Here is a 12634-nt window from a genome sequence, read left to right as displayed (position 1 = left end):
CACACCAACTCCAGTAAAATAGAATGGATTTTGCAAGCAAAACTATCCATAAATTGAAAAAAATTCACAAAAACGGGGGGGAGACACATTTATGTGCAAAATAAACCAATAAGGATTAATTTTTTCATTTCAATTTTCATATCATTGTGTGCAGAAATGTTCAGACTACCTTCCAAGTGAAAAAAGTTTTCAAATTGACCAAACATAAGCACTTCAAATGAAGAGTTTTCGGTCCGGGTCGTATGTGACCCGAACATAACATTAGGAAGTTTTTTTGCCCAGCAAAAACTAAGCCCCCCACCCCCCAAAAAAAATTCTCATAGAGAGAACCCCTGAAATGATGAAAACTCATGAAATTTCAAGTTTCAGATATGCAGGGAAAATTTTTTACAGGGACTCAAACTTGGCTTCGGGTCACATACGACCCGAACAGAACAGCAGGGTTTTAAACATGCCTGGGATAAACATATATCCATCCTAAGATAAAATACAGAAAATAGTATAAGGGCAGACTAGATGGACCATGAGGTCTTTTTCTGCCGTCAGACTTCTATGTTTCTATGTTTCTAGTGCATAAACTTACTACCCCCATCACTGCCCCCGCCCTAGAAAATAGGCTAGACACAGCAGTTAAAACAATAGCTTTCTTAGTCTTCAAGATGATACAAAACTTTTAATTCTAGCATGCTGGAGCGACCGAAGGAAGGTACCATAAAAAGAAGCATTTTTGCAAGTCGTCCTACAAGCTCCGGGGACAAAAACCCCTACGCTTGCGGAAATTTAGCTGGATTAAAGTTCTTCGCCGTGAGTTTAGTTTAGCCAAAATAACGCGGAGACGGTACAAGATAGGATTTTCAGGATTAAGGCAGTTCGCGTATCTCGCGGGTGTTTTTCACATTCGTGAAATAGGGGCAAAAAGAATAGTTCCTGCGAAGAACAGGTGGAAGAACGCCCCCTTCCCCTTTCAGCTAATGGTACATTCTGGCGCTACCGCCGTCGCTTGTGACCAGAGGGTCATTTCTCCAAGGCTTGTCGGTGAGGAGCTCGTAGAACCGGAAGCACTTGTGGAAATTGCCCCGGAAGGGGAGGAAGGGGAAAAAGTTGCGTGCGGCGGCGGCGGCGGCTGCTGCTGGGGCTCGGCCCTGGTGGTGAATGGAGTGATCTCGGCGGCAGGAAGGAGGAGAAGAAGGAGGCCGGAGGAGGCGGAGCTCGCGTTTTTTTTTTTTTTTTTGCGCGGAGTCAGGCTTTCGTTGCCGGCAGTGGTGGAGGAAGACGACCTCGGTGGCTCGCCTCGAGGGCTTCAGTCGGGGTCGGGAGGGTCAAGCCTGGCCGGGTGGGAGGGGGTGGGAGGCTGAAGGAAAAAGATGCTGCTCTTCATGGAGGTGAGTGTGTGTGTGTGTGTGGCGGGGGGTTTAAGCCATGTGACTCGCCAGGCGGCGCGCGCCCGCCCGGCTTGAAGGGGGGGCCTGACACAGCAAATAGCCCCCCCACTTCGCGCGCGCGCGGGCACCGGTGTGAAGCGGTTTCTTCGTGGGGGGGCGGGGGCGGCGGCGGGTGTTTCCGGGCCGGGAAAGAAGCAGGAGGTTGAACGAAGGGACGGCGCTTTCCCGGCGTACTTGCCTGCCATGGTGCGCCATAGGAGCAGGAAGAGGAGGAGGAGGATCACGCGGCGGCCGCCGGCGGGTAATGGGGCGAAGCGGGTTTCGGGTGGGCCCCGTGCGCCAATCGAACAGGCTGGCCCAGTGGGCTGGGTGGGCCAAGGTCAAGGTTGGCGAGCGGGCCTGGAAGGCCTATGAATCCGGGCCGGGAGCGTGTGGGCGCAAAGGGGACAGGATGTGGAAGCGTGGATTGCCGCGTAAAGGTGAAGTAGGCCTGAGGCGGGGGGGGGGGGGGAGAGCGCAGTTCAGGGGACCGGGCCGAGCAGGTTTCTAGTCGTCGGTGGACGAAGTTTGTGTGTGCCGGCCGCTTCCGAGTCTATTCCTCGGGGCGGGTGTGGAAAAAAAGAGTGGGCGCGAAGGAGAAGGCCGCGAAAGGCGTCGCAATGACCTTTCGTTAAAAAGTTCTCCCTTGATATGGCTGCTGCTTGGAACATGGCCGGGCACGTGTGAAGGTTACGCGCAAGTATCCGAGGCCCGCGCCGAGGAGGAAACGTTTCGGAAGCTGTTTCCTGCCTCCCTGTTTCCCACCTTACCTCTTGTTAAAATATTTTTTTTAAAAAAAACTGATACGTGGGAGGTCATCCACTTCCAACTCTTTCTCTTTTAAACAACTGCAGGCACATGGCAAGAGTACAATATACAGTCAGCTGACTGACTGCTGGCTTTCTTTTTCCCTTTTTGCCTGGCTAATGCTTTGAGTAGATTCCAGATTGTATTGTTCTTATTGTAGAAATGTCAGACTGGTAAAAGCTGTAACTTAGCAACGTGGCACTGGTTTTACTGTGCCCATGTAAACAGCTTTTAAGAGGAAAGTGGTGTAGGTTTTTGGTGCTAACCTGGCTTTCAAGGCTGGATGTTTGAAACCTTTTCTATTCTTCCGAAATTGCTGAAGGAGGAGCTTTCATAATACATGTATTCGTTTCAACTGAGCAAGGCAATTTCACCTTCCATATACATTGCAACATATGGAAAAGTTTTTATGCACTGCAGTGAAGTTGGGAGAGAGGCAGCAGTTTAAGATAATTATTTAGTCAGTTAAAATCATTTTTAAAAAAAATAAAATACTTTTTTGGAGCTGTCTATTTTATATCACTGGCTTAAAGTTACAAAATTTTATTTGTAAATGCGCATGAGACTGATTCTGGGAAATCACACATAGGAAAAGGTTTATGGTTTGATAGTTTGTTCTGCAAACTAATTGATTTCTGAATATATATGGGTATATATATATACATACAGACACACACACACACACACACACATAAAATCTTGCTGGGTAGACTACCTTGGCTCTGAGAAATAGATGCATGCAGACTTAACATAAGATGACATGTTTGCCACCTTACAATACTCAAGGTATGCAAAATGTCAATCTAAACGTGCTTGTTCTAAAGCAAGACCCACTGAATTCATTTGGGCTATAGTCAAGGTAAGTGAATATAGGGCTCGATCTTAAGTCATTGAATACTCCAAGAATGGGACTGCCATGTATAAAAAAATTATAAGGAGAGTCTAAGGTATCTACAATAAATCTGATTGAGTAATAACTATTAGCAATAAAATACTTTTATGTTATTGTGGTGAAATATGTGCAATAATTTAATATGGGGATAACTCGAGGAATAACTTACCTTGCTGTTACAGTTCTTGTAGAGAATTAATATTCCAATGTGCCATGACTAATCATTTATTACTATTAAAGTGATTTTCAAAGTTTGCAACTTAATCATTTTTTTTAAAAAAGAAGGTGAACATAAATATTCCCAAGGCAGGAAAAGGCATACAAATTTAGGCACTTATCCTAATCTTTTGACTACAGCTGTTAGAAAAGTTGTAATCCTAAATTTTTACTTATCAGCCTGAGGTACAGCAGTTTTTTGTGATATGTATTTTTTTTTAATGTTTAAAGAACTGTACCAATTCTCAGAAACTTAGCTACAATTATAAATATGATTTTTTACAAGTAAGACTTTTTTCCCAGAGAACTTTTCAGAGTGCAAGCTTGGAATCAGAATGTTGAAATTACAAAATGATGGTATTTGTGAGTTGTCATTATTCAGTTCTGTTTGACAAAATTGTGTTGGATCTCTCACATAATATTTTGCTATAGCAGTGATGGCAAACATTTTTCTGGTTGTTCCAAAAGTGTGTGTGTATTTGCCCGTGATATTGTGCACACGTGAGGGTACCCACAATGCATTGCGCACCTGTGATGTGTGCATGACTGTCCCTGCACATGTGTCTATCCCTAGATCTCTTCTGAGCACCCGCTCTTTCCTGCATGAATGAGCTGGGGGCGCAAAAAGCATTTCCCCTCTACTTGCATGCTGTTATCGGCTGTGCACCTCCAGCTTGTTCCCTGCAGAAAGTGGGTGCTTGGAAGAGGTCGTAGGGCGGGCTCCTTTTGGGTAGGCAATCAGTTTTGGGTTGCATAATTCACCATGGAGGCTATGTATGGAGACCAGTTCAGAGGGACCTGGGTGGGGCAAGTCCTGAAGCCTGGAGAGGGTGAAAACAGCTTCTCCTCTGAAAGGCCGAAGCCAGCTGGTCAGCATGCACATGTGCACTGGAGCTGACAGGTCAACGCCTCGCGTGCGCTTGGATATGGCTCCGCATGCCGCCGATTGAATTAGAACATTGGCCACAGTAGTATGCCAATTGTTGAAAATTCTGGTTTATATGTTATAGATAATGGACCTGTGTAATAGGAATACTGTATTAAACAAACTATGGATTACAGAGGAGGAAGACTGGAAGGCTAGGAGCTGGTCAGGCCTGCCTGCATTTTGAATTTAATCTTCTCCTCGACACTCCAGGAAGGAAGCAGCAGTGGCGGGCAAAGGCTGGAGGCTTGGGCTCCTTTTTTCCCTTTTCCTGCTTGGATTTCAATATACCTTTATGGAAACCTCGCCCCTAGCTATTGGTGAAGTGATCAGGAAGAAGCAGGAGGTGAGAGGAAGCACAGGCGGTACTCAGTATCCCGGATTCTGCTTCACCGCCAGTTCTGGCAAATTCCTTTATGTGTCCAATCACATTTGGCCAATAAAGAATTCTATTCAAGAGCTCTTCACCTTCTCATGGCTTGGAAGTCCAGCTGGAAGGAAAGGAGAGCGGCAGCCGGCCTAAAAATGGAGCCAGAGCTGCCGCTGCCACCACTGCATTCCTCCCCCACCAGCTCTACCTCCATCCAGTAGGAGGGAGCCTAAAATCTGAGTAGCTAGACAGGCTCCCTCCCGAGATGGGGAGACACGTCACCAAAGCCCACCATGGCCACTGAGGAGATAACCCTGGCTGGCCTGCCCACTCACCTGCCCTAGGTTTTGGGAGTGCTGGTAGCTTTTGCCTTCCCTCTGCAGCTGCCACTGCTTTTCTGGGGTGGCAGGACTACACAGGAGGAATGCTGGGAGCTGACTGTTGAGTTTGAACCTCCAGCATTTTTATTGAGCTCCTCCCCTAAAAAACCCCCCCAACAACTTCGAACTGCAACAAATAACCCTGGTTTCAGCCAAAATGGAGTTTGCCTGTCACTTCCCCGCAGACCAACTCCAGCCCTGTTAGCGTCCCAACCCCTTACTTTTGGTGTGCCTTCATAGCTGCTCTGCAGGGCCGTCTTGTCTCTGGCGCCAGGAAACAGCTGACATTGTCTTACTCCATCTCTCTGATGGGGTAGCCCAGCTCTGGCACTCCACGGTTTGGCACACATTAACAGCTATTGGAGAAGATTTGCCTGGAGAGGGTGAAAACAGCTTCTCCTCTGAAAGGCCGAAACCAGCTGGTCAGCATGCACATGTGCACTGGAGCTGACAGGTCAACGCCTCGCGTGCGCTTGGATATGGCTCCGCATGCCGCCGATTGAATTAGAACATTGGCCACAGTAGTATGCCAATTGTTGAAAATTCTGGTTTATATGTTATAGATAATGGACCTGTGTAATAGGAATATTAAACAAACTATGGATTACAGAGGAGATAAAATTTCCAGTTACATTGAACTTGTGCTTTGGATTGTTGGGAAAGTAAATCCTGAGTTTAAAAAAATGGCATTATTCTGGCTGGTTTAGTGGCTATTGGAGGAGTAATGCAGAGATAATTCATAGCAATTCTGGATTAGTTTTAATTTGAATGTGGCCATCTTAGCATTGAATCCTGAATTCCATAGTTATCTTTTCTGTGCTGTGACTAGCAGTTCTGTACTTGAAGAAAGCAAGATAGAGTTTGTGGAGTTTTGCGAACTATACAGGTATCTTACAGCTTCATCTTAAAGCTTCAGTCAATACATACATGGTTGCCTAGTAACTATATGAGCATTTTCTCTTGTTCTTTTTTTTATCACAGTGTTTACTAGCTCATCTAATTTAAAACTAGTGAGAAAATAGTCATCTCTTTTTGATTTAAAATATTGAAGACTATAAAAATATAATCTTTGACATCTCTACTAACATAAAGTTAGATTATTAAGAAAGATCTGGTGTAGGTGTGGCTGATGTATACATGTGGCGCTTAAGAGAAAGCCCACACTTCCCTGGTCTTGTAACTGTATAGCCACAGAAAAAAATACTGTATGTGTTCAAGAATTGTTACAGACATGGTGATAGGGCTGTGACAGCGGATCTATGGCACTCGTGCTACAGGTGGCCTGCAGAGCTCTCTCTGGGCATCTGTGCCACCACCCAACTCAGCTCTCCGTGGTGTTTCTTTTGTGAGTTTTGGTTTCCCTGCAAACAAAGCAGAAACTCACAAAAGAAAAATATTTCATCTCTGGCAGAGCTATGGGTATTGGGATGCCCTGGCTCCTGCTGGCTAGCTGGTCTTCGGGTCACTGTTGTGCATTCATGCATTTGCGCACAGTTTGGACACTTGGTGCCTAAAAGGTTCACCATCAGTGTGATTGGGTGATGCTACCCTGTTAATGTTTCTTTTAATTCAAACTTAGGAGAGATTTATGATCCCCCCCCAGTAGATTTTGGATTAGTAGAAAAAATGTGCTCATGATATTGAACAAAAACTATATGTACTTTTAAAATCTGTATGCTGCATTAGCATGGTCTAATTAATGTAGATTGTTTAGCTCAACTTGAATTTTAATACTGAAGAACAAAAAATGTAGAATGCTGTTTCTTGTGCTATTTTTGTGGCTGTCTCATAAACATGCTAGACATTTTGGAGAACAGGATGCTAGATCATAAAAGATTCAAAACAAGTCTTTTGCTGTTTATTAGCTGTCTACAAAATAATAAATCTGGAAAGAAAATGTAGAACAGTTAACTACAGCTGTTAAATCAAGAACATTTCTTGTTGCTGAGTGTTTGCATTCTTTGTGCAAATTGATTAAAATACACTGATAGATTTGAAGAGTAGGTTTTATAAATAAATTTTGTCATATTTGACAGTTATAATGGAAGAAACATACATGCACTCTTGCTTATAGAAGTTTGAAGACAATTTTAAACCTTTTGCTTTAAATATTAACCTAATTGCTGAGTTAAAAGTCAACCCTTCATTGTTGGTGATGCAACTAAGGTTGCAAACATTAACTATTGCGCATAAATCCTCTCAGAAAATATTTGAGTATTAACTAGCTTATGTCCAGTACCAATAGGTTGTTGATGCTTTTGTCTTACAGCATATAGAATTTATCTAAGATGCAGCTTTTGATTTTATTATAATTTAAGGACTAGCATTGCCTGAACCATATTGGGGAATGCTGATTTTCAAGCTGTGGATTATTACCACGAGAACTGAAAGTATGAAAGAGATTTTCCAGTCAAAATTAAATTTTAGTGCATTGATATTAAACAACTTGAATTTCTTGATTTTTGGGGCTGATAATGATCACCAAATGATGTGTGAAGTCTGTTATGGGATGTGGATGTCCGATAAAGCATTACTTAAATCTGCCTAGAACTAAAACAAAAATATGTGTGTGAGATCATCCTAACTAAATTTGTTTTAAAGTATGATTAGATGATTTATTTTGGTATGAAGTACCAGATTGTGAACATTTTAATTTATATAAGATATGGAAAATACATTAAGGTACTTAAACTTGAGTTTAATTTACCAAACTCATACCTTGCAGTAAAGAAGCATTTGTTACATTGCATTCTGTTATTCTTCTTTTGTGGGCCTCAAGAATACACACAGGATGAGTTCATTCTAGTTCTAAAACTTTACCTATACAGATAGTTCTTGACTTACAGCCTTTCATTTAGTGTCTGTTCAAAGATACAGTAGCACTGAAAAAAATGATTTATGACAATTTTTCACACTACCATTGCAGTATTCCCATAGTCACATGATCAAAATCAGACACAAGGAAATGTGATCACCTTTTGCAACTCTGACAAGCAAAGTATACGGGGAAGTCAGATTCACTTTACAGCTGTGTTATTAACTTACTAACTGCAGTGATTCACTTAACAACTGTGGCAAGAAAGGTTGTAAAATGGAGCAAAACTTGCTTAGCAGCTGTCTTTTGGGCTCAATTGTGGTTGTATATCTATTGTTCACCGCATCTTTGCCATTTTTTTTCCATTTCCAAACCTTTATGACTTAATCAAGTAACAACAGTGTGAACAAGCCATTGACCTGATTTACACATGGTTGTCTAATAATTTATCAACCAATAGTGTTTTTGTTTAGAAGATAGTTGTGTTTTTAAAATACTATTTAGAGCAACAACAGAGGAATCATAACAGGTAGAAAAGTATTGCTGTTTTTGTGGTTAAGAGATTATCTGGAGGGTATGATAAATTTCAGTATATTAAAATTTAATTTTCCAGTCCCCATTGTGAACACAAATCAAGGACTATTTGTATTTATTCAGAGTCACTTATGTTATGTCCAAAGGGATACAGTGTTCCCTCGATTTTTGCGGGTTCAAACTTTGCGAATAGCCTATGCCACGGTTTTTTAAAAAATATTAATTAAAAAATACTTCGCGGGTTTTTTCTATACCACGTTTTTTCCCACCCGATGACATCATATGTCATTGCCAAACTAATAATTTTTGCAAATAAATAACAAAAAAATAATTATTGTTAATAAATAATTATGTTTATAAGTATCAGGATCACTAAGTATCTTATTCAATGGTGAGTACCAGTAATAATGGTGAGTAAATGGTTGTCAAGGGAATGGGAAATGGTAATTTAGGGGTTTAAAGTCTTAAGGGATGGCTTGTGATACTGTCCATAGCCAAAAATGGTGTATTTACTTCCGCATCTCTACTTCGTGGAAATTTGACTTTCGCGGGTGGTCTCGGAACGCATCCCCCGCATAAATCGAGGGAACACTGTAATTGTTTAATAAGCATGCCTAGAGCTATAACCTGAATTGGATTTACATTTTTAAAAACCTGCAGTACATATTGGTGACGTAGCTGATTCAAGAATGGTATTTTAAGATTATTATAACTGTGGCAAGAAAGGTTGTAAAATGGAGCAAAACTTGCTTCATTCTGTTGTGTATTGCTTTTGAGAGAGTTGTAGCTTTGGTAGTCTCCTTGATAGACATGGGCTCCACATCTGCTTGATATGTTGAGTGGGGATACATCTCTTCATGTTCTATTACTATAAAAGCTGTATGAATTCTGCATTTGTTTTTTAATTTTTTGCAATAATTTAAATATTTAAAAAGTATTATAGGCTGATGTAGGCCACATAAAAATAGAAGCCACATTATGTTCTGCCGGCATGTCCCAACTGCTTGTAATTACAGGTTAATTGGTCCAAAAAGACACACACCACACGATAGAAGGAAAACCAAAAGTCTTTATCAACAGAAAAGCAGAAAAAACTCCCTTTTTAAATGTCAAAGGGATTTTCTGGTACACACAAGGCACAGGTTAAATGCAATATGATTTCTCACCCAGTGACTGGGAAATTGAGTCCAACTCCAAAGTCCAGAAAGTCCACACACAATCTTGAACAGGGAAACAGCAAAACCACGATCTTGATGAAACTATGAATCAGATAAACTTCCACGAGGCTAAATCAGCATGCTGCTCTTTCTCCGTACTGAAGGAGCGGGTCCAGCAGTCACATGGGTTGCTCATGTCCAATCCGGTGGAACTGAGCCTAGTATTAAAAAAGCTTGCCGGATCCGCCCCTTCCCCAGAATTCGCTCAGTTCGCATATCCTGCGGTTGTATGTGATAGCTCGTTCAACATTCTAACACCTTCCCTTCGATCTTTCCTTCAAAAAAGTAGTAAGATTTATTGTCTTTATTGTATTACTTGCACTATTTGCGCCAGCCGTTTTAAAAGGAAAAAAAAATAAAAAGCGGCTAGGCTTTTTTACTTGGGAGAAGTTGCGGTTTCGTTTTCCCCCGGCGGTTTTGCCGGTTACGATTCCTGCGGCCGCTTGTGGATTCTTCTAATCCCTTGGCCTGGAGGTCCTGGTGCAAGTATTTATTATTGGATTATTGCTTAATTATTGTATAAAAATATATTTAAGGGCTTATAAAATACCTCCTGCGGAGTGGGACGCCTTTAGTCTCCTGGACTTAGTCGATCGCTTTTCCCCTTAAGAAATTCTACGAAGCGATTTTTTGGCGCGAAGGCCTTCGCGCCCTTTCTTAAAATATCTAGGCCTCTCGTGTTGGCCTTCTGCCAGCCGCGTAGGCCTCAGTCCACCGCGTGGATCCGGGAGCGGGCCTTGGGGGTCCCAGGCTAAATTCTCCACCGGCCTAGCCTCCAACCAGAGTGCCTTGGTTTTACTTAATTGCAAAGTTTAGGGAGGCTGGCCCCGCTGGATTTGGGGGCACGAACTCTGGGTTTGCCCAGATTGTCCTCACGTTTCAGCAGCTTCGAGGCCTCGAAGCAGGATCCATTCCTCTTGGGAAGTCCTTGAAATCTTCTCCTTATAATTTAATTATTGGCTCAGCCTTGTCTTCTGTTAATTGTCAGACTATGGCTACCTTTCCCAAGAGAGGCACAACTAAAGGTCCCAGAGAGGCCAGGCCTACAGGCGATGAGATTACTAGTATCCCCCAGGCCTCTTCCTCCTCTTCTCCAGGGGCCCGCCCCTCGACCAAGGTCACCAGGGCCGAGAAGAGAAGGGACCTAGCCCTACAAAAGATTCATGATAAATCAGCAAAACGTTTGAAAGTGCAGGCCCAAGTAATCAGTAGTCAAGACCCACCAGAGGCCTCTAGCCTGCCTCCTTCTGGGGTCCCTGTGTTATCTCTGGATGAGCCAAACCTAGACAGACCCCAACCTAACCTATGGGGCATAGGTCCAGAGGAACCAGATATTATGGAAGATTCCCCCCAGCCAGGATCCTCCCAGGCCTTTAGGGATTCTTCTGCCATTTCTGCTGATATTTCCAGTTTACCTCCTGAGTTCCAATCTATTTTTGCTGTGTTGTCCAAAGCCATTGATGCCAAACTCTCCTCCATCAATGAGCTTCCTTTACCTCTTCCTCCTTCTCGTTCCTCCCGCCCCTTGGGTTCTTCCCCAGCGGTCAGAGCTCCTATTCAGGATGACTCAGAGTCCTCCCAAGATGAATATGAGGATGTAGAGGAGGATGAAGACCCTTTCCAGGGCTTATCTGAGGACGAGGAATCCCAAATAAAGGTCCCTCCTCCTATTACTATTTTCCCTTCTCAACTATTCAAATCTCTCCTCCTCAAAGCTAGAATTTCTACGGGATTAGCGGCCCAGGAGAAACAAGCCTCCACTTCCACTGATCCCCCGGAGGAGAATTTACCTTACTTCACAGAGGAACAGGAGGATAACGAGGTAATCCCTATGCCTAAATTATTTAAAGATGCCTTACTTAAACAGTGGGAATTTCCAGCCTCTGGCCTTAATCCCTCTACCAAGGACAGAAAGTTGTAGAAACTCTCCTCTTCCTATGAAGAGCTTCTATCTTTTCCCAAACCAGATGAACCTGTCAAAATTCTTCACTCGGCAGCGGCTGTGCCAGGCGAGGCGGAGGAAGTCCTCCGTCCAGAGGACAAGCGCATCGAGCAAATGCTCAAAAGAGGTTTCTCCGCTGATTCCTGGGCCATTAAAAGTTCTGCAGCAGCCTCCTTCTTCTCCAGAGCCATGCTGCTGTGGCTTCGCCAACTTCAACAGCACATTCCTCCAGATGACTTGAGAGGTCAACAAGACTTCAACAAGGTCTTTGCAGCTGCCCAGTACGTGGCTGATGCCACCTTACAATCTACTAGATTTTCTGCTAAGTCTATTGCAGCCTCTACAACGGCAAGAAGACTCCTATGGATTCGCCCTTGGCAAGCGGGAGTTCGCCAAAAGTGGCAGTTATCCCAGGGCCCCTTAAAGCGCGACCTTCTCTTCGGTGATCTTCTGGATCCTCTCCTCACGGAGACCACAGACAAGAAGAAGGTTTTGGGCCCAACCACAAAAAAGGTTACTAAAACGCAGTCCTTTCGTCGCCCAGGGCGCCAGCAAGATCAAGCGGCTTCCTATCAGAGATCTCCAGGTCAGTATTCCCCCCGCTTTCGTTCCCAAGGTAGGAACTCCAGGGGTAGAGGTTTTCGCTTCCAAAGGGGAGCTTCCTCTAACAGGGCTTCAAAAAAACCTAGATGGTAATCTTTCCTCCATTCCCATAGGGGGTCGCCTAGCTCATTTCGCTTCAAATTGGCGTCTCACCTCCAAGGACCCTTGGGTCATTGACACTGTTCAAACAGGCCTTCTTTTAGAATTTATTTCTCCTCCCCCTAAACGTTTTATTTCCTGCCCTTCGCCCAGGTCATCCTCAGATTGTAACCGTATGGAGGAGGCCATTTCTCATCTATTGTCCATTAGAGCCATTCAGCCGGTCCCTTCCGGTCAGAAGGGCCTAGGTTTTTACTCCATCCTATTTATGGTTCCAAAGTCCTCCGGAGGTTGGAGAGCCATTTTGGATTTAAAGAAACTAAACCTATTCATCAAATATAGGAAGTTTAAAATGCACTCCTTGTCTTCTATTTTGGCCGCCATTCACTCGGGAGATTTCATGGTCTCCTTAG

General features: G+C 43.5%; 1 protein-coding gene across 4 annotated transcripts in view; it reads left to right on the top strand.

Annotated features, from left to right (window-relative positions):
- The first annotated feature begins 1066 nt into the window (after positions 1 to 1066).
- LARP4 (La ribonucleoprotein 4) overlaps positions 1067 to 12634 on the top strand; it is a 58034-nt gene continuing 46466 nt past the window's right edge. For 2 of the 4 annotated variants that reach the window (XM_070740529.1, XM_070740528.1), the window contains exon 1: positions 1079 to 1382. In XM_070740529.1, coding sequence (XP_070596630.1) covers positions 1365 to 1382 — 18 coding nt within the window. In that variant the 5' untranslated portion in view covers positions 1079 to 1364. Of the gene's footprint in view, positions 1383 to 12634 lie in introns of all 4 variants that reach the window. The other 2 variants (XM_070740527.1, XM_070740530.1) reach the window with 2 other exon arrangements.

This window comes from Erythrolamprus reginae, chromosome 2, assembly GCF_031021105.1.
Source record: "Erythrolamprus reginae isolate rEryReg1 chromosome 2, rEryReg1.hap1, whole genome shotgun sequence".
Classification (NCBI taxonomy): Eukaryota; Metazoa; Chordata; class Lepidosauria; order Squamata; family Dipsadidae; genus Erythrolamprus; species Erythrolamprus reginae.
This window is presented reverse-complemented; position numbering and strand designations above follow the sequence as displayed.